This window comes from Haemaphysalis longicornis, unplaced genomic scaffold, assembly GCF_048455015.1.
Source record: "Haemaphysalis longicornis isolate Haplotype H1 unplaced genomic scaffold, Haemaphysalis longicornis Haplotype H1 scaffold_1, whole genome shotgun sequence".
NCBI lineage: Eukaryota > Metazoa > Arthropoda > Arachnida > Ixodida > Ixodidae > Haemaphysalis > Haemaphysalis longicornis.
In genome coordinates this window covers 480,274,071-480,299,342 of record NW_027526203.1, presented here as the reverse complement: position 1 = coordinate 480,299,342, position 25,272 = coordinate 480,274,071, and the positions used below count along the sequence as shown (strand labels likewise).

The following is a 25,272-nucleotide window of genomic DNA, read 5'->3' as shown; positions in this document are numbered from 1 at the left end:
ACAGTAAAGGATCTTCACAGTAAACGGTGATAATCAAGCTTGCGCGGGGTGGCAGAGTGACGTGATCATCGGAGATCCTTACAGCAGCACGGTGTTCGGGATTCAGTTCCGGCATCTTGGAGTGAACGGAGGAAAGTGTATCGACTTGGTCCGTAGATCAATTATTGCACCGTTGTCCGTCAAAAAGTCCATTCCGAGAATTACGTCGCGGGAGCAGTTAGGCAAAATGACGAACGCAGCAGGGTACGTGGTACAATCTATGGTGACGCGCGATGTGCACGTTCCACTTGGTGTTACGAGATGGCCTCCTGCTGTGCTATGTGCGGACCGTCCCATGTGGTCGTAACTTTCTTCAGCTCAGACGCGAATGATCCGCTCAATACTGAGTAGTTGGCTCCAGAGTCTATGAGGGCGACTACATCAAAGCCGTCGATGGACACCTTGACGTCGGACGCCGCCTTCCTCGAGTTCCGGGTACGTCGCGGCGTCGCATCTCGGCTTGTATGTGTTGACGGTCGGGCACTGTGCGTCGTCGTTGTTGTCGTCTTCTCAGCGGCAGACTCGGTCATGTCGGGTACGCGTCGCGCTTTGTGGCTGTCGTCGTGTTCGGGAGTCCTGCCAGGGTTAGGTCGGGTCGTCGGGATGAGGGCATGTCGTGAATCACTGTCTTCGGCGCGTCCTTGCATCGTTGGAAGGTTTCCGGTTTTTCGCCATAGAGCAACTTCACCTCCAGAAGTTGCTGCTTTTAGTTTCCCCCGCGTTGGCTGGGGGACCTTCCACGTGCGAAGACAGCATTGCTATGGAGGTTCAGCGACTGGTATGGGTACGGCGACGGCGAACGGTTGAAACGGGCTGGTCCACGGCTGGTGTTGGACAGGTAGGTACTCTTCGATCTCACATGGGCGCTGGCCAGGTCGGGGCGTACTGCATCGACGGAGAACCCTCGCAAACCGAGCTTCTTGTAGGCGTAGCGACGGTAGATGTGGTGGGCCTATCCGCAGTGGTAGCAGAGCGGACGATTATCGGTGGTGCGCCATACGTCCGTCTTCCTGAGCGTCTGGTTTTGGGCTGCAGGGGGTCGGGCGTGCGACAGTGGACGGCGGTACGCCGGAGCTTCTGGACGACGGGTTGGTGCAGGGTGGGGTCGACGAACAGCCGCGGAGTAGGTCATAGCGTGTGGTTCACGAGGTACTTCGGATGGCGTAGGAGCCCCCGAAATAGTTGAATTTCTTCCCGGATTACGTCGCTCATAGAGGCGACTTGGGGTGTCGGCGTTGTTGGGAAGAGTTTCGCAGTTCTTCTTTGGCGACTGATGTAATAATCAATAACTTTGGTTATTGATGTAACACAACACAGTCAATTTTTTAGCGTACCTACAGCTGCATTCTTTGAAGGTACAAGGGAGGTCATAGCACGTATGGCGCTTCGGGAATCTGTAAAAATTGCTACTTTTTGAAGTTCATTTGCTATTATGTCGTCAAAAGCTGAGGTTATACCAAAGACCTCTGCAGTGAAGACACTGCCCTCATTAGCTATTCTCTCTGCTATAGTGAGTGCCACGAACTATGTTTTTGGTTTGTTTGTTTGTTTTGTTTTTGCCGACCGGCTGCGCCGGGCTATGTTATGAGTGTTATCCGTGGGCCAAGGGAAGCGCATGTTCTATTCTTTATTCCGCGCGTGTTATCTCCTTTGATAGAGTGTCGCGAACTAACGTCACCAGCCTAGAATAATCTTCTATGATCTACAGTGGTCTGAATGCAATTTGACTGTTCGCGAAGCCCTCGCGCCGAGAGATAAATGACCGCGGAAGACCCAGAAGAATGGTTGGAGAAACTGGAGCGCGTCCGGATATTCAACAGGTAAGACGACGAGGGAACGTTCCGCCATGTTTTCTTTTCCTTGGAAGATTCAGCTCGAACTTGGTTCGAGAACCACGAGAGCTTTTTGACCAACTGGACTCAATTCAAAAGCAAGTTCCTTAAGACCTTTACTACCGTGGTGAGAAAAGAACCTGCTGCGCTTTTGCTTGGAACTCGAACGCAGCTCCCAACGAAGGGGTCATGATCCTGGTCGAGGAGATGAAGCGACTTTTAGCCGTGCGGACCCAGAAATGGCGGATGAAAAGAAACTAAGGTTTCTGATTCGAGGGGTAAAGCAAGAGCTCTTCGCGTGCCTTGTTTGCAACCTCCCCTCCCCCCCCCCCCCCCCTGCGGGACCGTGTCCGCCTACGCTTCTGAGGCCACCGCGATGAAGAAGGCGCTCGAAATCCGAACGAAGCAGTACGACGGCCCAGTCAAGGCGCTGGTTTTGGAGGCGAGCGGAGCCGGGCTGTTAGCTCCGATACACTGCGCGAGACAAACCGCGCAGTCGCCAAAGAAGAACTGCGGAAACTTTTCCCAACAACGCCGCAACCCCAAGTCGCCTCTATGAGCGACGTAATCCGGGAAGAAATTCAACTAGCTCTGGGGATTCCTACGCCATCCGAAGTACCTCGTGAACCACAAGCTATGACCTACTCCGTGGCTGTTCGTCGACCCCACCCTGCACCAACCCGAAGTCCAGAAGCCCTGGCGTACCGCCGTCCACTGTCGCACGCCCGACCCCCTGCAGCCCAAAACCAGACGCTCAGGAAGACGGACGTATGGCGCACCGCCGATAATCGTCCGCTCTGCTACTCCTGCGGAGAGGCCGACCACATCTACCGTCGCTACCCCTACAAGAGGCTCGGTTTGCGAGGGTTCTCCGTCGACGCAGCACGCCCCGACCTGGCCAGCGCCCATCTGAGATCGAAGAGTACCTACCTGTCCAACACCAGCCGTGGACCAGCCCGTTTCAGCCGTTCGCCGTCGCCCTACCCATACCAGTCACTGAACCGCCATAGTAATGCTGTCTTCGCACGTGGAAGGTCCCCCAGCACACGCGGGGGAAACTAAAAGCAGCAACTTCTGGAGGTGAAGTTGCTCTAACGAAAAACCGGAAACCTTCCAACGATGCAAGGACGCGCCGAAGACAGTGATTCACGACATGCCCTCATCCCGACGACCCGACCTAACCCTGGTATGACTCCCGAACACGACGACAGCCACAAAGCGCGACGCGTACCCGACATGACGGAGCCTGCCGCTGAGAAGACGACAACAACGACGACGCACAGTGCCCGACCGTCAACACATACAAGCCGAGATGCGACGCCGCGACGTACCCGGAACTCGAGGAAGGCGGCGTCCGACGTCAAGGTGCCATCGACGGCTTTGATGCAGTCGCCCTCACAGACTCTGGAGCCGACTGCTCAGTAACGAGCGGATCATTCGCGTCTGAGCTGAAGAAAGTTACGACCACATGGGACGGTCCGCACATACGCACAGCAGGAGGCCATCTCGTAACACCAAGTGGAACGTGCACCTCGCGCGTCACCATAGATTGTACCACGTACCCTGCTGCGTTCGTCATTTTGCCTAACTGCTCCCGCGACGTAATTCTCGGAATGGACTTTTTGACGGACAACGGTGCAATAATTGATCTACGGACCAAGTCGATACACTTTCCTCCGATCACTCCAGGACGCCGGAACTGAATCCCGAACACCGTGCTGCTGTAAGGATCTCCGATGATCACGTCACTCTGCCACCCCGCGCAAGCTTGATTATCACCGTCTACTGTGAAGATGCTGCTCCTGACGTCGACGCTATCGTAAAGAGTGACCAAAGGTTACTTCTAGACCGCGGTGTCTGTCGCAAGAGGCATTGCGCTCTTTAAGCAATGCCAATCCCACGTTTTGGTCATTAATTTCAGCGAGGAATACCAGAATTTAAACAAGGGCGCTGCAATTGCGTTCCTCGTAGGAACGCAAGAAGCAAGTGACGTGATAGCTGTCGCCGACTTTGAACACGCAGCCGAAATGCCTTCAAGCTTCCGCATTTCTTCGACGTGTTCCTGGCGCTACCGCAAGAAAAACGGATGAAATTATTGGCGTTGCTGCGTCGCTGCAGCGAGTGTTTTCCTCGAACTCAAAAATACGTCGTTAGGACCGCACAATGTCCGTCCGCGTCCGCGCGCATAGCATTTAAAGTCGCAAAAAAACACACAGGCACCGGCAAGATTCGAGCCTGTGTCTGGTAGACCAGAAAGTGTTAGTGCCAGTCTTTTTACCCATTGGGCTACGACCGTGAGTTAGTACCCGAGAATCAAACGGCTTACTCCCTCGCCTGCAACGGTGCAGAGTACCTTAGGGCCTCCCAATGTCCGCCATCAAGCGAAAATCAAGCGAAATTCGATTTGAGCCGTGAGTGGCAGTGTCATTTAGGGAATAATCAAGGTGCAACTCACGGCTCAAATCGAATGACGGTCGGGGCGCAAATCGGATGCCACTCGGGGCGCAACTTGGATGTCATTTCGAGTCCCTGTACTCCGCACCGTCGCCATCATCCGTGGAATGGAGATGCTGCCATTTTTAATCTCTGCACTCTGCAAACCAATCTGCAGAGTTTGTTCGGAAGATTTGATCTGTGATCTCTTGCAGCTTAGTATTAGGGCCATGATTTTCCTCGGTGTCAACACTAAGTTGCAATGACAACCCAATAATGCGCAATGAGTCACAGCAACAAACAATGATACACTGATTCAGCCATGTTTAGAGGGTTCAAAAACATGTGCACGTCACATCATCATTTGCTCACAAAGACCTCTTCACGTTTTCCATAAGCACAGCTGTAACCAGAGTACCATTACTGAAACAAGCTAGGTACCCGAACTCAACGCCCCTGTATGATGAGCGCTTCAAACAAATGCAGGTTCCGCTTTCACGATCCTCAATCCCCCATCCTAAAATCCAAAGTACAAACTGTAAAGCTACGAAGCTCAGGTACCCTTCAACTACGCCAAAGTGCAAAGAAAACGCATGCGCTATGACCGCAAAGGAAATGCATTGCGACCCATGGCTGCATGGCTGCATCTTGAAGGATATTTCACTTCTTGAAATCTATGACGCGATAGCGTTGTATTGACGCCCAGGAAGCGTTTTGGAACGGGGTTATTACTGCACTTAAGACTTGCGCTTCACGAGCACTGAGTCGCCAAAGAGAGAAAGGCTAGCAGCAAGGGCTTTAGAGACGAAGCCTCTTATGGGCTGGGGCGGTTGGCGCCTCCTGTCGTCGTTTTAATCGTCGTCGTATGTAGTCACGGTACTAAAAAAACGGGACACTTGTTTACCCCTGGCGCTAGAACGTAAAGCACTAAAAAAACAGCGGGACACTCGTTTACGCCTCGCGCTAGAGAGCTTTGTGCTTCTAAGACAAGAGACCTTTACAGCAAAGCTGTATACCTCTGGCCCCAATGGGTTCATCTCCGTTGGCAAAAACGCCAAGGCGCCAAGAATACTTATACACTGCATGCTTCGCCCCTCACCAGGTTTCACGTTAGTGTAGATGGCACGGGATTTTTAATAACCGCACCCGACGAGAGATAGAGGCCCTTTGCGGTTATAGGGCTTAAAAAGGTTGTTGCTGCGGGGTGGTGGTGAATAAAAGAAAAAAAAAGCAGGGTAGTGGTCAGTTTGAGCGAGAAAGCTACATTGTCAGTGTTGTAAAACCTTATGCCATATTGTCTAGGCTTGACTGAACGATGCAGTTTTGCGTAGGGAGAGAGTGAAGATGTTGGTTGTAGAAGGAGTTGTCAGAGCACAGGAAAATGGGGTAAACAGATGGTAGAACTCTCAAAGGGGTAACATTAGGTCTAGGGCACAATATGCAAAAGCTCCTTTTTGTGCCCTCTCAGTCAGCTCGCGGCGATCGTGAGGTAACGAGATAGCACAAGCTGGCTTGCACGTGTTGATAGAAGAGGAATATACCGTATTTATGCGATTCTAAGCACCCTCCCCTACTTTTGGTGAAAAATTCGGAAAATAAAAGTTTGCATGCGAATCTAAGCACTCTCTTTTCTACGTAGCCATCGCAAGGCGGATTTCAGACGAGTGGAAGCTGGCTCGAGTTGACGTTGTGGCCAAGTCATTTATGAAGCTTTCAATTACAAACCTCTCCAACGGAACAGAAGGCGATCTGCTGGGAGATAGTGAAAGCTGCGGCTTAAGCGCCGGAACTCACTCGAATGGTAGTGAAGTTGGCTGGGTATGATACGAAAGCGGCGGGTTCACAGTACCCATTTTTCGGTTGAATATTAGTCCAATAAAACATTATTCATTTCGCACGTCTCGTGGAGATACGGCAGCGATAATAAGTGGCACAGGGGGGGGGGGGGGGATTTAGCTTTTTCGATTCTAAGCCCCCCCTCCCCGCACTTTGGGCATCGCAATCTTGGAAAAAGGGGTGCTTAGAATCGAGTAAATACGGCATAATGTTTGAATTGTTCTCCCCATAGCATACACTTGGAAATGGCTAGGTTGTGCGGAAGAGGATGAATGTGTTCTCGAATTTAGCCGAGTTTAAAGGTTATGTTTCATCTTCCCACCAAGCTTCTTCGCCCACGTAGATTGGTAGATACTTGTCTTGGTTTGTCATCTACAGAGTTTGCGATTCGTCAGGATTGAGACCCCTTGTGGCACGGTGAAGGAGGAGACGTTCTTAATGTAGTGCGGAAATATCTCCTGGATTTATTAGTGATGGCTCCTCACGACCATGGTTATTGCGGTAATCATGGTCGCAAGGAGCAAGGATCGTGAGTTCACGTGTCTCTTTGTCGGTGCCTCGTTTTCTTGCATACCCTTTTCCCCAGATGTTCTGATAACGTTAGCCTTCTTTATTGTGGATGGGAGTATCTTAGCGAAGCGTTTAGGTATTCTCGCTGCAGCCTATAGACTAGGCATTTGAGAGTCTGCAATGATGTTCACGCATATATTCAGTACTTGAGCTAGTCGGAATGCCGAGAGGATTGCTCCAACTTCCGCTTCTTCGTTCCAGCATGTAGGAGAGTCACGAAGTCACAAAGGTAGCCGGAACAGTTAAATACGACAATTGCGTTTTCGTACTTTTGCACATCCCGGAATCAGTTTAGTGTTAGCATAATTTTGAAATCCTGTTCTCATAATTTAGGGACGACTTTGCCCCTATGCTTTGACCTAGCGGAGAGCTGAAGCCATCGTGGACATTTGCGGCCATCTTGGAACGGCTGCGCCAACGGCGGTATGCCGAGCAATACGCACGGTGCCATTTCGCAAACGGAATAAGCCAAATAGGTGGCATATAGGAAGGCTCTTTTCGTCGCTGGATAAAGATGACCACAAAAGGGAAATAGTTCATAATATTCACAACAAAATATTCTCCCGGTGCATTTTTACTTATTATGAAATCCATTAAATCCAACCAGTCAGTTAGTCAGTTACCCAGCTTTCTAATCAATCCTCAAATCAATCTCATTGTTCAACCCAGTACTATATATAAGGTTGTTTGAGCTAACTTCAGCCGGAGCTTAAAAATATGCCGATGCACTCTAAGACGACGCAACTAAATGCATGTTGCTCTATTTCATATGTAGTGTGTCACACTATTTTTTGCACCTTGCATAATGGATAATTAGTGCCAACTTCTGAAGTAACAGAGCTACAAAAACTTTCATTGTTACAGAGTGGTTTGCAGAATATCCGAATAAATAGTTTCCTTCTTTCTATCACTCAGTATTAGTGCTTTACTGCTTACTGAAAAAATACAAAAAACACCACGTGATATGCCCGCTTGCGCGTCTTGATTGCAGTGCTCCCAAAAATTTCCCGCACAAACAGCCATCGGCGTGCTGCCGCTTGAAAGGCGACAGTATCCTCCATTCTAATCAACAAGTTGAAACACACCACAGAAAAAGTAACCCACATGATCAGACGCATTTCCTCCAAAACGCGAGGTATGGGGGAGGCGGACACGCTTCGACTAGTTCAAGCATTCATCATATCCCGGATCACCTACTCTATTCGCTCTTTCCAGCGACGCTAGTGACGCCGCGCGGAATTTCTCCGAAGCCGGGAGACGGTGGTCGGCGGACTGGTCGCTCCGGCAGAGGCGGCCGGCGGCATCCGTGCGGCCTCGCAGAAGCGAAAGGAAAATAGTAATCGACAATGCCGCGTAAATAATCGGAAAATACAGGCTGAACCAGCGTTCATATTCTTTCGAGTTTCTTGAAGCCAGAGAAGCTGTGGGTAAATGAAATAGTTTTGGGCCTGATCGGTGTCTGCTGCGGAGAAAAACGAGTCTTTGGAACTACCCGTGTGTGCATGGCGCTTAAATTATTTTTCACTGAAACTGCTCCCACATTTAATAGTTCTTTGCTGTGAGGGCGCCGATTTCGTAGGATTTTTGTATAACCTTGTGATCGTCTTTCTCGGTTACATTCGCTGCTGCATAATGTGTCAACCGATCTCCGCTTATATGTGTTGTTAAATTGGCTCAATTCCACTGATTTCAAACATATAAGCAAACATATAAGCAGCAGACATATAACATATGTAAAACATATAAGTAGCAGAGGCTGTCCAATCCGCTTGCTTTTATTTTCAATAAGGAAAAAAATGAAAACTTTTTGCACGCGAAAGTGAGAAGCAAATTTGGGGATGTGTTTATTGATTAATGAGAGAATATATGAACAGTTATGTTCAAGCAAGATGTTTTGGCAATGACAATATTGTACCTGGGTCTGGCAGTTCAAATGCGAGCTCTTGAATGCATTTGGTAGCCCCCGATTTTGTTTTGGTAATAAGCATCGACGAACTTAAAAATCTTACCGGCAGTCAAATCAACATAACGTAATTTGAGCCAGGAGATTTCTCTTAAATTAATTATCACAAGCCAAAAGCGCACCTATAAAGTACTGTCTATATTTTCACGTACACTTCAATATCACACGCCAGTGTATGCTACATGCACGGGTAAATACGTAGACATATTTTTTCATCTAATACTAACACGTTTGTTTGTATACCACTTGATACGGCCTAGGTAGTTTTCGCGGTTTTACAGCCCAAAGTCATAACTAGTTTTTACTACACCTAAGCAAAACATCGTAATACGCACATATCGCCCACGCGTGGTGCACGAGCTTCTGCGTAGTATGCACACGGGGAAAACATGAACACGCCTAAAGTAAAGCGTACACTGAATGACGCACACTGTAATAGTGTCCCAAAACTTAGCGTTGCACATTGTGTAGCAGTTTGTTAGCCCAATGAGGCGAGATTGTTTTCAAACCACTGCAGTGCGGCCTGAGCCATGCGGAGCGGATTGCCTCGCACGCAGCGCTTTTTACACCGCAGCAGGCACCCTCAAACGAACCCAATGTTGTCTCGCAGTTAGCAACGTATACCTGCGTTTATTTTTTGAGAAAGTACTTGTTTCAAGCGGAACTAGGAGCTTTCAGGCCACTACCGATGCTGGCACGCATGTTGCTAAGGGCGCCCGATCACCGTCTCGTCCGCCATTGCCGTTTTCCGCAGCGCCACCTGTAGGGGCTGGAAAGAGCGGATACCGTATGCTCTTCTGTCCGCGGCAGAACTGAAGAAAGTAGACATGATAATTCGGAAAGCCTACAAGCAAGCCATCGGACTCCCAGCAAGCACTTCCTCAGACCGACTTCTGAAGCTTGGCATCCACAACACCACAGAAGAATTAATCGAGGCCCACCTCTCAAGCCAAAGAGTGCGACTGGCAGCCACAGAAGCGGGCAGAGCCATTCTCTCCCGCCTGGGACTTTTAGTCCCACTTCAACATTCACCTCCTGACCTAAGAATCCCCCCCACAGTCCGTCAATGCCACATTGTTCCTCCTCTACCGCGCAACATGCACCCTGTGCACCACGCAGCGAGACGAGAGGCCAGAACGAGAGCCATTTCGAGGCAATACGGAAACGAATCCGACACTGCCTACACGGATCGTGCCACACACCACGGGATTGAGGCCACGACCGCTGTTGTAGTCATGAAGAAACAACACCACACCAATCTCACTATACCACACCACAACCCACTGCAAGCGGAGAAAGCGGCCATCGCCCTCGCCGTGAGTTAAACCACAGCTACTGTCATCATCACCGACTCGCAGCAGGCGTGCCGAAATTTCACCAACGGAATAATTCACCGCACAACCCTCAAGATTCTTGCACAACGCCCCCCCCCCCCCCCCCCCCACCCCCCCCAAACCGTTCCATCAAGATCATCTGGGCGTCCGCTCATCTCGACGTTCCGGGCAACGAGACCGCCCATCTCCTGGCTCGAGAGCTATCCCGCCGAGCTGCTGTTGCCGGAAGTGAGCCTGAGCGCGTGCACCCGACGGTCACGTACCAATAAATCACACAACACTACCGACTAGAGCGACGGCATTATCCCCAGCGCACAAACAACTCCCAAGAGAGCTGGAGCGACTCTTCCGTGCCCTTCAATGAACACTCTCCCCCCACCCCACTAGAAGTCACATTTTGGCCCCTACCTGTTTCCCCCCGCAGTGCCGCTTCTGCGAGGCCCCCGGGACACTCTATCATATTGTAGGAGGCTGCGACCAAGCCCCGCTTCCCCGCCCCAATCCCTATCCCACCCATGATCTTTGCGAGAGAGCCTTGGCCAGCTCCACCCTCGAGGTTCAGCGTCAGCTGGTCGAGAGGGCTGTGGACGCGGCCCGAGCTCAAGGAGTCCTGGACTAGGGAAGCCACCTGAAGACTCCATTTTATTTTATTTTTTTCTCAATAAAGAAAGTTTATTCTCTCTCTCTAAGCGGTGTAGGCGTTCGCTGCTTCATTAACGCCAGCGATGTGCTCACCTCGTGACAGTTCGTTATAGCGATAAGCACAGGCAGCGGTCATCTTTTGCGTCCCTGACCTCTCACTTTTTAAGCGGCCGCACGCCTGTGGCTGTTTGTGCACCTAACGTTTTTGAGCACTGCAATCATGACGCGCGAGCGGGTATGTCACGTAGTGGTTATTGTGTATCATGCATGAGTAAGGTGAAAAATACTACGGAAACTATTTATTCGGAAGTTTTGCAAACCGCTATGCGACTTTCTATTTGGAATTTTTAGCCTAGTTTTGCTGCTTTAGAATTTGGCGAAATAATCTTCACTAATTATCTAATTTGGCAAAATACAAAAAAAAAAATAATGTTGCTCCAATCCACGCCGTGAATGTGGTTGGGCTGCCAAGCTGTAAACGACACTCACGACAATTTCCAATGTGACGTCAATTGATTTCTCACACGGGGCTGTACCAAGAGGGAAACCAGAGACAAGTGAAATGTACTTAACCAGATTTCTATTACTGCACAACGACATTTACGCCTGCTTAATTTTCTTCTTCTTCCTCTGGCTGTTCTACTGCCGTCTTTACTTTCCGTGGTCTACCGAATGTAGCCTGGGATGAAATTAAGGAGGTGCACGCACGCACGCACGCGCGCGCGCACGCACACGCACACACACACACACGCACGCACGCACGCACGCACGCACACGAGCGCGCGCGCGCACTAACACATCGGCGATTTGTAACAGCACCCAGAACTCGCACAACCGCTTCACTTTAGCCCCACATTATCCGTTTCTTATCCAACGCGCCAGTAACGCGCGTAGGCATAAAAAACATGCGACTTACTTGGAACCGGACTGATACAACGACGAAGCAAAGCGCCCACCAAGTGATCAACGCGTGGTCGGCTCCGGTGACGACAGGAGCTTTCCCGCAATGCTTACAGCTTCTCCGCAATACTCGCACTTTAAGCCCTTCAGGAACCTTGTGAAACCAATATACTGAAGCCATCTTTTATATACTGGTAGTTTTCACTATAAAGGTATCATTATCAGAAAAAAACTGTAGAACATTTCGAAAATTATGAGTAATAGTGCTGAAAAGAACGCCGCCCATAGAGTTACGCTCGTTCCTGAGTGCCTGGTGGCCGATGGCTGCACTAGGCGTGAGCCGGCACGGCCGGGCTGGAGGAGCGGCGGGCGCGCACTTTCATACATTCTTCCTCCATGTTTCATACGGCCTGCGCTTCGGGTGTAGTTCCCACCTTTCACCGCCGCTAGTTCCTGGCGCTGCGGACCAACCCTCGCCTAAGGTCCCTAAAATTTTAGGGACCTTAACCCTCGCCGCTTGACCTACAGCACGGGCGGGGTAGAGCGGCAGCGCGTGCGCATTTGCCACTGCCCTAGCCCTGCCGTGGCTACACGTGATACCTGTCCGTGTAAATTTACATGTGCGCCATTAAAATAGGCGACTCCTTCCCCCCTTCTGAATTTTCGGTCTAATAGGGTCAAACAGCCTAAAATTATCACTCGGAAGCGCCTAATAAAAAGATTGAAAGAAATATTTTAACTCGGGGCACATGAACAAAAATATGCGAGGCCTTCATATCTTATCAGCGACTGTATTGTATGAAAATGGTGAGGCAGGCAATAAACGCGGCATTTTCCGTGACTGAAATATCAGTTCTTATTTTTCCTTTCGGATGATGCCTTGGTTTGCACGCGCACCGGGCACGACCAGTGACGCGAATGATTTCCCTCCGAGGGAGATACGGTTATCGCTTAGCTAAACGTGTTTCTGCTGCTCACGCTCCGGTCGGGCTGAGCGGACCACTGGCAGCGAGCGCACTGTCAAAAACATACAGCTAAAACTCTTAATCATGCAACTGAAGTGCACAACGAGTCTTCTTTTTGGTGAGATATAGCAGCGAAGGCATTCATTGGTACCGGTGATATTCCGCGGCAGATCCAAAACACGTGCGGCAAGCGTTGTCGACTCGCTCGGCCAGAGGCGATGCGTCGACTAAGAAAAAAGTGGGTTGGGAGGGTAGAGGGTTGGTTCGAAGCGCCCTCACTCTGTCAAGAATCGGCTGTATCGTTTCCTTGTTGGGTGCGCAAGCCGTATGAAAGTGCGCGTTCACCGCTCCCGCCGCTCCTCCAGTCCGGCCGTGGAGCCGGAAAGCTGGGGGTATGGCATACCTATATATGTTGACACTACAGCTGAGAATCTGGTTGAAGCGGGGCAGACGGAGCACGCCGGTGTTTGCAGAGAGGTGCGGCTGCAATGCGCATGCGCAGGCACAACGGCAAAGATTTTTGATTGTAGGGTTTAACGCGCCGACGCAACGCAGGCGATGAGGGGCGCCGTAGTGGAGGGCTCCGGATTAATTTTGACCACCTGGGGATCTTCAACGTGCGCCGAAATCTCGTACACACGGGTGTTTTTGCTTTTCGCCTCCATCAGAAAAGCGGCCGCCGTGGCCGGGAATCGAAGCCGCGACCTCGTGCTCAGCAGCGCGACGCCTTAGCCACTGAGCCACCGCGGCGGGTCACAACGGCAAAGAAACGGCTTCCAGTGTTTCCAAGCGAAGAAATCGCCTAATAAACTTTTCAGTGAATATCATCTATTGCGGCTTGGATGTAGGTGATTGAGTTAGTAAAGGCTACTTGCTCAAAGTTGTATGGTCTTTTTGGCCCCTTTAAGTCTTAGACGGCAAGTTTATTGTGCACTATAACTTGTGCAATCTCAATAGACCGTGTTCACTTCAAAATCACCGCTATTTTTAAATGCGGCGGTTGTTATATTACCATGACTACAGCGCCGGAAAACGAGATGCAAGAACAAAAGGGCATACGCGACGCTGAATTTGAACTTGTTTATGTCGAGGAAACCTTTAGACACGTAGAAAACACTAGACAACTATAACCTTACACCACACCGTTAGCCAAAAATGGCAAAAAAGGAGTAACTGCAGCAGTTAGTCCTCGCAAGCGACCGTTGCTCGTCAAGAGGAGTAACTTTGTGAGCGTGCGTGCCATTTGCATATTCCGCGGAGTGAGTGTTCGTCTCCGCTGATCTAGACAGCAACGGGAGGACGAAAAGTCGAGGGACTCGAGGTCTAGTGGCCTTGTATTAGGTGCTGAGCACCTTAAGACCGCACAATGAACGTCCGTGTCCGTGCGCATAGCATTTACAATCGCAAAAAATCACACAGGCACCGGCATGATTCGAGCCTGTGTCTGGTAGACCAGAAAGAGTTAGTGTCAGTCTTTTTACCCATTGTGCTACCATTGCAAGTTAGTACCCGAGCGTCAAAGGGCTTACTCGATCGCCTGTACCGATGCGGAGTACCTTAGGAACTCCCAATGTCCGTCCGCGTCCATGCGTGTGCACACCACCATCAAGCGAAAATCAAGCGAAATTCGATTTGAGCCGTGCGTGGCAGTGTCATTTAGGGAATAATCTAGGTGCAACTCACGGCTCAAATCTAATGACGGTCGGGGCGCAAATCGGATGCCACTCGGCGTGCAACTTGGATGTCATTTCGAGTCCCCGTACTCCGCCTCCTCGCCATCATCCACGGAGTGGAGATGCTGCCATTTTGTTTTCAGTTTTGGAATTTCTAAGTGTCGTCAGCTGTTAAAGTTGTTTTGGCCCTGTAATGGCGTCGCTGCTATGCGATCTGCCGCATATGTCTGTTCACTGTTTCATAATTTGCAGCGCCATCTATGAAAGTGGGCATAAACAAGATAACCAAACGGCTGTCTGTGAGGTGGTAGCAGCTCTGGTCAACAGGTTATCCTTACTTTTAAGGCCGTGCTTTGGATGCGTAATTGTCGACGTCACGAAAGCACAAGATGTAACGGGATAACTGAAATTTTGGCTTAAAATTTAATTTCTCAGTGAATAAAACACCTTTTGCTGCCGTACAAGAGCTGAGGGCACTGTAAAACATTAAATGTTTTGAATGAAACCATGTTCTATTTTGTCTGCGTGGCTCCTTTAAACAAGAACGTATCAAGAAATGCGTCCATGCATTCCCTGGAGAGGGTCAACCAGAGAAGCTGTGAAGTGCGGCCTATGTCCCTGAGTCTGCGCTCTAATAAAGTCTTTCTCATTATAAGCTGCGTGTCTGTGGTATTTTATTTCGTTCTCGTTCCTGCTCGCACCGTCGCTTATTGTAAACCGCAAGCTACACCTGTAAAGTACGTATGACACGTGGCCTACACAACTTGGAGCAACTTATTGCGTTGCTTGCCATTTCCTCGCTGACGCTGGACCGCGCCCGCTTCAGGCGCGATCTCAAGCATGCGTTTTCGGGTTGCATCGGAGGATTTTTAGTCGTACACAGACCGTTGCATCTCCTAAAAGAAACATTAGTCACAATTTAAGAAAAATAAATGCATAACGGCTGCTAGCATTGCTCCTTTAGTTACAAATAGACGTGGTGTAACTAATATGATAGCAAACACAAAAAACGGGCGAAAGCAATATTTAAATCACACAATGGAAAAAGAGCTCACGCCTGTTGCTCAAGCTCGGTAGCGGAGCGGCAGTAACAACAGGTCCCAACAGATGGCGCACCAGCAGTTCAAAGGCGGGAAATGTGATTCTAAAGGGAAGAGCGAAACAGGAGGAGAAGAGCGGGAGCGAGAGAAACACTTGACTCATGGCGACATTTGCAACGAAGCGAGCAGATACGCGGCACGCTGATATCAACGCGTGTGTTTCTGGACGCAGGCCGCCTGATCCCGTTCCTGGAACTGGCGGTGGCGCACGTCTCCATACTGACAATCCTGGCGATCAGCTTCGAGCGCTACTACGCCATCTGCGAGCCGCTGAAGGCTGGCTACACGTGCACCAAGATGCGCGCGCTGGCCATCATCGGCGCCATCTGGCTATTCGCGATGGGCGTGACCAGCCCGATGCTGTTCGTGTCGCAGTACGGCCCTGTCGAGTACCACGACGGCAGCGCAGTGCCCTCTTGCGGCACCTCTTTCGGCCGTCCATGGCGGCGCGCCTACATCTTGGCGAGCATGGCCCTGCTGTTCGTGCTGCCATTCTTCGTGCTGCTGCTGGTGTACGCGCTCATAGCCCGCCAGCTGGTGCGTCACCGCGCCCTGGGCGGAGCCCCGTCGGAGCGCGCTCAGCTGCGCGCACGGCGACAGCTCGTCCGCATGCTGGCCGCGGTCGTGCTAAGCTTCTTCGTCTGCCTGCTGCCCTATCGGCTCTTCATCCTCTGGATCCTCGTCTCACCGGAACCCGTGGAGACACAGGCACGTGGCGGCTGGGCGGCTCCCGCCCGCCTTTGCACGCCTTCGAGGTTCAGTGCGGAAAAACAGTTTTCGGCTTCGTGCCACAACAGAGATGTCACGAAGCTGAATCCACCACAGCGTTAGACGAGTGCATGTAACGCCCTAGAGTATAAGTATCACAGAACACACATGGACATCATAGCGGACATTAGCGGGGGACTGGCAACCGGTTGACCACCAGAGTGGCTACCGCTGGACGGCCCTAGAAGTAGGCTAAGAGCATTAACGCGATGGAGGAGTTAAATGAGAACATTTTGGCAGCGTTGTAATCGCAGTCCCAATCTTAATAACACCCAGTTTCTTTGCACGTTCTAGTGTCGAGCTGGAAAGATAGATACGGGCAACGTTTTATATTGCGAGTTCCGAGGGCTCCCCTTGCCGATAATTGGATGGCCTTTCTGATGGGATAGAAAGTTCTTTGCGGTGCGATGCCATTTTCGTGTGTAAAAACTTTTGTCTCTTCAAGTACATTTTTGTTTAAGTTCGTTGTACGTGGGTTCTTGTTGTTTGCGTAATTTTATATTAAATTATGTAACCTGTAGGCAAATACTGTGTATATTATTGTTTTTTCTCAGTAAGCAGGATATGTGTTTGGTGCTAAGAATCTCCGAATCCGAACAGGCCGCCATTCGAACTTGACCCTGGCAACGTTCAACGCACGCACTCTGTCTAGCGAGGGATGCTTAGCTGTATTACTAGAGGAGCTTTCGGACATTAAGTTGGATAGATAGTCGCGGCTGTTGTGATTAAGCTGAACAAGCAATACAGGATAATGATAGTACAGGCCGATGCGCCAACAACCAGCTATGCTGTTCAAGCCGTAGCCAGCTTCTACGAGAACGTCGAATCAGCAATGAAGAAGGCGACAACACAGTTCATGATAGCAATAGGACGCTTTAACGCAAAGGTCGGTGAGAAGCAAATAGGAGAAAGGTCAGTGGGAAACACCAGAATAGACTATCGCAATAGTCGAGGAGATACACGGTGGGATTTGTAGAGAGAGTGATTAACACATTCTGTTACAAACGAAAGAATAGGAAATTGACATGGAAAACTCCCGATGGTACAACAAAAAACTAAATAGACTTCATTTTAAGAGACAACCCAGGTATTTTGCGAAACGCAGACGAGCTAACTAAGATTCGGAGCAGCGATCATGAGATGGCTAGGTGCGAGCAAAGGCTGAATCTCGAAAGAGAACGGAGGAAACTCGTGAAAACTAAAAAACCCCGCATGGACTCAGTCTGAGCCAGATCGCCGGAGTTCAAAATAACTCTTCGAAACAAATTCGCGCTTCCAAAGGAGGAGAAGGAGGTTAGTTTAGAGAGGCTAAATGACAACCTAACATCGGCAATCAGTAAATCAGCAGCAGCGGTGGGTGAAGCAAGAAGTAGGGAACAAACTGAAAAACTAACTAAAAGGACGAAGGAACTAATTTCCAAACGTAAGAACATGAAAGTGACAAGTACGACAGATCAGATTGGATTAGCCGAGCTGTCGAAACTGATTAGCACAAGTAAAAGAAACGGCATTCGTACATATAACATGGTTGTGGTAGCTTCACAGCAAGCCGGCCTAGTTGGAAACGATTCATGATTGGACTTGCGCAAAACAAACGGGGACGAGGAAGGAACGACAAGGACGAGCGCACACACGAGCGCACACAAGACATCCCCTCATATACTTCTCTAGTCGCCCGAAATTTTCAAACGCAAAAAAAAATAACTGCTTGTATGCAATTATCGCTCGTTTCCATATGCGGTGCACCTCATTCCCCAAGTTTAGCTTTGGCACGTGAAACACCAATTTGAACCTTCGAAATTAAAAAAAAGACTATATTCGTGTGGCGAAAACGGTGTTTGCCGACTGCAACATACTTGGCTTAATGTAGGTTGCTGAAACGGTGTGAAATAGGTGTTTGTTGTATATTTGTATATTTGGTTTCGGTTCCCCGATCACTGCCGCAGGTGGCGCCAGTGTTGTTTAGGCATATAAGCATGCGCAAGTTGGAATAAAGGGGTCTTTTGTTCCGATGGGCACTCAAGTTGTCTAGTCGTTCATTCATCGGCGGCACACGCCGCCACTACATTAGCGACGAGGATGCTCGTTTAGGAGGGGGCGTTATTTTCGTCATTTTCGCCGACTGGTTCCCGCGCCATGAGTGTTTACGGACTGGCACCACCGCCCCCGTTCCTGCCCACGCCTGGCCGACCGGCTGTTGCCTGGCCGCAATGGATCCGCATCTTCGAGAATTTTCTTCTCGCAACTGGTGCTTCGGACTGTGCGCCGGACCGTCGCAAGGCTCTCCTACTCCACAGCCTCGGCGTAGAAGGCCAGCGCATATTTCACACACTACCGCTTCAATCTTCGGCCAACGCTAAGCCCGGTGAGCCAACTACTGATACAGATTCTGGAGCTGTCAAGGACACTACTCAGACAAAGCACGAAGCGTCATCGTACGATACCGGTGTCGCAGCGCTGCATGCGCACTTCACGACAACAACCAATGTTGTGGTCGAACGGCACCGTTTCGGTAGGCGCGTGCAGCAAGTCGGTTGAGCAATCAATGAGTACGTTACCGCGTTAAGTGAGCTTTCTGCTACATGCTCTTTTCCTTCTCAGGAAGATTCCTTGCGTGACCAGTTCGTTGCGGGCGTATTAGAGAGTTTTAGCTGACCGTTTTTCACGCTCCGCTCCGCTCCGATAGCGAGCGGGAGCGCCATTGCGCATGCGTGGCGCGCTCGGCCGCGAACGGCATTGGCTCCGGTTGTGCTAAGCGTGCCGCCGATACCGGAGCGGACCGTCGAAAACGGTTAGCTACAACTCTCTACTATCTCGGAACTTGCGCGAGCGGTTGCTGCTTGAAGGGTCTTCTCTTTCGTTCACTCGCGCTGTACTTATAGCGACGCAGTTTGAGCAGGCAACCAATGATTGCAAGGAATTTGCGACTGCAGATGTTCAGCGCATAAATGCTCGCGGAAACACCCCGCCGCCCGCACCTTCTTCCGGCGACCCCTCGAAGCGGTCACGCAGCCAACAGGCCCATTGCTATCGCTGCGGTTCACACCGGCACAACGCTGCTTCATTCCGCTGCCCCGCCAAAAACAAGCGGTGTCATGGTTGCGGTATTATGGGTCATTTTCGCTCAGTCTGCAACAGAAACGCCGCCCTGGTTCGTGAACTAGACGGCGAAAATTCGATAACTGAAGAAGTATTGAGCATTCTGGCTGTGACGACATCCACTCGTCCCGCAATCTACATATCAGTAGCAGTTGGTGAAACGAAGTTAACTTTCCTCGTGGATTCAGGGTCATCAGTTTCGATTTTGACGCATGACCTATTTAGGCAGCATTTTGAAGGACAGGAGCTTTCAGCTGCTCGAATTAGACTACTGAATTATTCGAAGAAACCAATTCCAGTGTGTGGTTGCTTCTTTGCTGATGTCACGTACAATAACTGCACAACAGTTCTTCTTTTTTATGTCGTTGAACAAGGCACCTCGCTTTTGGGTATTGATGCAATTAGGGCGCTCGGTCTGCAGATTGATGGCTCGTCACTACAGTGCCTTGAAACGACAGCGGTGCGTACTAGCGCTCGAACGGAGCACACCGCAGTCAAGGCAGAGGCGGAGGAGTCCATTCACCTTCCGTCAGAATTAGTCGAAGAGTTTGGTGCTATTTTTGATCCAGGACTTGGCGTCGCAAAGGGTTTTGTTCACCGCGTCAAAACACGGTCGACAGTTCAGCCAGTTGCTTCAAAACTCAGGCGCCTTCCGCTCTCACTGCGGCCACGAGTCTCGGAAGAACTCCGCCGCTTGGAAAAAATGGACGTGATAGAGCGAATAGAGGCATCCGAGTGGGTGTCCCCCATTGTTGTGGTTGAAAAGAAAGATGGAGGTATCCGCCTTTGTGTAGATCTTCGACAGGTAAACAAAGCCGTCGTAGCAGATAGTTTTCCCCTCCCTCATACAGAAGAGCTATTGCATAGTCTAGTGGGGGCAACCCACTTTTCCAAGCTTTACCTTTGCCTCAGCTTACCATCAGGTCATGCTTCACCCCGAGAGCCGCGATTTAACGGCTTTTATAACACACGACGGGCTCTTTCGTTTTAAGCGCGTGTGTTTTGGGCTCGCGTCAGCCCCATCTGCTTTTCAAAATAGGATGTCGAAAATTCTGCAGGGCTGCAGCGGCGTCCTGTTCTATATCGATCACATCATTGTGTTTGGGAAGGGGAGAGAGGAGCACGTGGCAAATCTTACCGCAGTTCTGAGGCGCATAAAAGAGGCAGGACTCAAACTGAACACAAAATGCGTCATCAATACGCCGCAGCTTGCGTTCTTGGGCCACAGGATCACTGCAAACGGTATTGTGCCGTTGAAGGAAAAGGTTGCTTCCATCCGAGACACTCCAGCGCCCACTGATCCAGCCAGCCTTCGATCATTTCTGGGATTGGTGGAATATTATTCTAGGTTATTCTCAACTTCGCTGACATGGTTGAACCAATGCGGGTCCTGCTAAGAAAGGGGCAGCGATTCGTTTGGTCTGACGAGATAGACGCTAGTTTCAGAAAGACCAAAGACGCGCTGGCATCTAGCACTATACTGAGAATGTTCGATGCATCTCTTCCAGTCTTAGTGTCGACGGACGCATCAGAGTGCGGACTTGGAGCGGTCCTACAGCAGGTGGACGGACATAAACTGCACACTGTCGCTTTCGCGTCTCGAGTTCTTTCGCCAGCTGAGAGGAAATGTTCGGTATGAGAACAGGAAGCGTTGGCCTGTGTTTGGGCGTGCGAGCGGTGGAACGTGTACTTGTGGGGACGCCACTTCACGTTGCTCACTGATCATCAAGCCTTGGTGGCATTGCTTTCAACACAAGGAACAGGAAGGCGCCCCTTGCGGGTAGCGCGATGGACAGAACGCCTACTACGGTACAACTATACCGTCGAGTACCGCAAGGGGTCGCAAAACCAAGGGGCGGACGCACTCTCACGCTTGCCCGCGTCGTCTTTCCAGGAAGAAGAAACGCTGTTTGACGAGGTTGCATCAGTTCTCGAAATTCCTTCCTGCATTACTAGAGAACAGTTTGAGCAGTCCCAGTTGCAAGATAGCACACTGCAACAAAGCAAAATCTATGTGCAATCGTCGTGGCCGGCACACAAATCCTTATCGGCCGAGCTTCAGCCGTTCTTCAAAGTACGTGACGAACTTTCTGTGGTAGACAATCTGATCTTGCGTGGCGAACGGCTTGTGGTTTCCACATCACTCACGCAGCAGATAATCGCTGCAGCACATGAGTCGCATCCCGGAGTGGTGCGAACAAAAGCGCGCCTGCGAGAAAAGTATTGGTGGCCGGGCATGGACCGCCAAGTCGAGCTAGCTATCCAGAGGTGTAGCATATGCCAGGAAGCAGACAAGAGCGTCAAGGTGCGAGCTACACCCTTGCAACCGGTCCCCTTTCCAGAGCAGCCGTGGCTCAAACTAGGCATGGATATTGTAGGCCCATTTGAGAGGGCGCCCTACGATTGCAGGCATGCGATCACGCTTGTCGATTATTATTCCAAATGGCCCGAAGTGCATTTCTGTAGCGAGACAACAACCAGCACAGTAATACGTTTCTTAGTATCCGTGTTCGCCCGCGAAGGCTACCCAGAAGAGGTTATTTGGGATAACGGTCCACAGTTTGCATCTCGGGAGTTTGAGGCATTTCTTCAAGATCATGGCATCCGAGTCAAACATTCGTCAGTATACTATCCACAAGCGAACAGCCAAGTGGAGCGCTTTAACAGAGTATTAAAAAGCTTCATTAAAGTGGCGGTTCTTGAGCAGCGACCCTTGCGCCAGGCAGTAACAGAGTACCTGGGTGTTTACCGATGCACACCGCATGCTACAATGGCAAGGACTCCAGCTATTCTGCTACACGGGCGGCTGCCAAAAACTCGGTTGGATGTCGCCGGGCATCCGTCGGTCACCTTCTTTGATGATCCTCACTTGGAACTTCGGCGTTTACGTGAGTGGGTGAAACAAAAGGAACAGAGCAGCAAACGATACACGGACGCTCGGAGGGCTGCAAGAGAAACCAGAGTTGACGTTGGTGACTTCGTCAGAGTGAAGAAACCCACTACTAGATTTAAAGGCGACCTAGAAATCAGCCGCCCAAGGGAAGTGATCAGCAGGAAGGGACCATCCTCTTTCCGCCTGGCTGACGGCAAAACATGCAATGCATCGAAGTTCTCAAAGGTGCCACGAGCCTCTGCCGCCATTTATACGTGGGGAGGAAACGGTACAGCTAGGGGAGGAGGATCTCTGCCTACATGTGAGGGCCCCACCCCAGAGATAACTACGACGACGTCAGCCGCTGCTCCTTCGGCTGCGCAGGCGCCCACGTCTCCTGAGCACGCTGCGCAGGCACCCACGTCTCCGTCGGCTGCGCAGGCGCACAGGTCGCCTGCTGCGACGCAGTCGGCCAAGTCTCCAGGAGCAGTCACACAGCAACGCAGGGTTCAACCACCAAGAAAGAGACTACCACCAGAGCGTTATGGCTACAACGTGTAGCAAGCGAAGTTGTGCTAAAGCGAATGGAACGGACATATCCAGTGTGGTGGATTTCTTTTGTAAATGATGTGATTTTGTAGTACTATATAGCTATGATCGTTGTACAGTTTGTATTTTTGAATAGTATTTTTGCATATGTACTAACATACTAACCTACTACATTACTAATCCATATAGCTGTTTTTAAGGAAGGAAATGTTGTATATTGTGGGGATCCTGACGCCCAGGCCATTGCGCGATCACTGGGTTTATGCCATCACGCGGCGCTTTTCCCCTCTCTCCTCCGAAATTCCGGCTCGTCTTGGCGCCTCTGTGTAGAGCCGAGCCGTCTCTCAAACTCTTGCGTGAGGTGAAGCCTGCAGAGACCGTTGCGGCGATAAAACACTGTCACGCAGCGGGCGCTCCGCCCTGGTAGCGGAGCTAACCTCACCTCATTGGTCCGTTTGAACGAGGCCCGAACCCGACTCTCGCCGGGAGGCGACCGCGCGCCCTGCGCGGGGGTCCGTTCGGAGAGACGCTTCCAGGACGCCGAAGGCGTTGGCCGAAGGTATGTGACGCTTTCTTTACCAGCCGGCGGCAACTCTGTTGCGCCGGCGAAAGCCCACCAGCCCTTCCGGCTGCGGCCCGTGCCTAAGGCTGCTCCTGTCGCCCCTACGCTTGCATATAGTAAGGCCGTACCTACCACTCGACGATCACGCCGTGCAGTACGCGCCTGTGAGCGAATGGGCCCCGTCTCCCTCGCTGCTGCGAGCCGATCTGGCCAGCACGGCGATGCGCGCGCGCACAACGTGCGCGCAACCCGGAATTTGCCTTGACAGAAGAGCCCACTGGCTCTGCGCCGACGAAACGTGCGCACTTGCGCGTGGCGCCCCATCGCCCCTTTCACCTAACGGGAAGTGTAATTGTGTAATTGGGACTGTAATTGTGTAATTGGGACTGTAAAATATGTGGCTAGAATGTTAGTATAAAATAAACGTCTTCCCTCCGGACCCTGGGCATATTCCTTTGTCGCCCCTTTCTCCACCTGCCCAACAGAGGCGGTGTTAAGTTGGCGCGACGGCGTTTCAGTATCGTGAGCGTGCTCAACTAGCCCGAACCCACGGTGGTTCCTCGCGGTGTGCATGAATGCCTGCCTTGTGCAAAGCTAGCGTTATGCATATTGTGAGGTAGAGAGAGACCACAATATTTGTATATTTTGTTTCGGTTCCCCGATCACTGCCGCAGGTGGCGCCAGTGTTGTTTAGTATATAAGCATGCGCAAGTTGGAATAAAGGGGTCTTTTGTTCCGATGGGCACTCAAGTTGTCTAGTCGTTCATTCATCGGCGGCACACGCCGCCACTACAGTGTTCAGTTGCAAAAAAAAGAACAGCGGAGCGTGGGGTCGACCTAGTTTCTTCCGGTGTTGCTACGTTTTGTTATGTTTGCTAAGCTTTGCAATGTTCTTGATAAGCTAGGATGACCGCTGAGGGGTGAGGCCAAGTTTAACCGGATTTGACAAGGCTGTTCCAGTGTGTGTCCTCCCCGTGCCATGGAATCCAAGTGGGAAACAGGCGAGGTCGGCGCCCAGCTATGCTGTTTCGCAAACCTTTCCCGACTATTGCAAGCTGCGCCAATTTTTTGCCTTTTAGAATCGAAAAAAGACTAGTACCTTTGAAATGGTATAGTAAGAGGTGCGCATACGCATACGCTCCTCGAACAAGCTCGAAAGCCGACTTCACTGTTGTAATACCCTATCTGCGGTGGTGCACCATTTACAGGTGCTGCAGTTCTTTTTCTTTGTATTTTTTTGCTAACGCCACCGAAAATAGCTCAAGCTTATAGAGCTCCACTGGTAATTGATTATGCCAATTCATATTGCTTTAAACATCGCGAGGTACAAAACACCCACCGCTTGTAGAAAATGTTCAGTTCACGCATGTAAGCAGGTACAAAAGGCCTCCAAAGTTCGAGGTCTCTTCACCTTTTTTCTTAGTTGGCGGTCTTTTCTTACACCATTTTTCTTTACGCCATTTTTCTTAGTTTCGACCACCCGAATTTGTAGCTTTACACCCTTGTGGGAAAAAAAAGGTGTTGAAATAATGAACCCCCTTTTTTGAAGGGTGTTGAGGGTGCGGAGAAGATTTGTTTGGTATTTAATAAAATTCTATAAGTTATGGGACACAGAAGCTACCTTGTGATTAAAACGTTTTTGCAAATCCGTGCGTTGAGTTGTATATTCTTATAGTAAAATCGATGGTTTCAAAATTAGCGCTAAAATATCTTGTTTTTTTTTGCGACAAGCCCACCGACTCGATCGGGAGCTTTTCTCTGCTGGATATAAAAGCAAGAACAGCAAATGTATTACTAAGTAAGTATGCACTCCCTGTACCGCTTGCATGCTGTTGGTTTCCTTGCTCAATTCATTTGTGTTTCCAACTGTAACTTGTGCGTATCGACTGTTTGTGTTGAATGCTGCGCGCTCCGGCGATTCACATTGCCACTCCGTATGCCATCACCATAAAAAAAGGTGTGAGGCTCAACACCCTTTTTTAGGGTGTTGAGCATCCTCAACACCTTTTTTTTGCCAAAACACCTCTTAAGGGTGTTAGCCATGGGACAAGATTTTTACACCCTTTTCGACCAAAAAGGGTGTAAAAAAGTTTAGTGTGGATGTTTACACATTAGTAGACAACTGTCAGAATTCT

The 25,272-nt window shown here is 50.4% G+C and overlaps 1 protein-coding gene across 1 annotated transcript in view; it reads left to right on the top strand.

Moving 5' to 3' along the window:
- The window catches only part of LOC144162824 (kiSS-1 receptor-like), a 61,409-nt gene that overhangs the window by 25,439 nt on the left and 10,698 nt on the right, over positions 1-25,272 (top strand). Inside the window, exon 2 of the mRNA XM_077693493.1 lies at positions 15,460-16,115. Within this exon, the coding sequence (XP_077549619.1) occupies positions 15,585-16,115 (531 nt within the window). The 5' untranslated portion in view covers positions 15,460-15,584. The remainder of the gene's footprint in view (positions 1-15,459; positions 16,116-25,272) is intronic.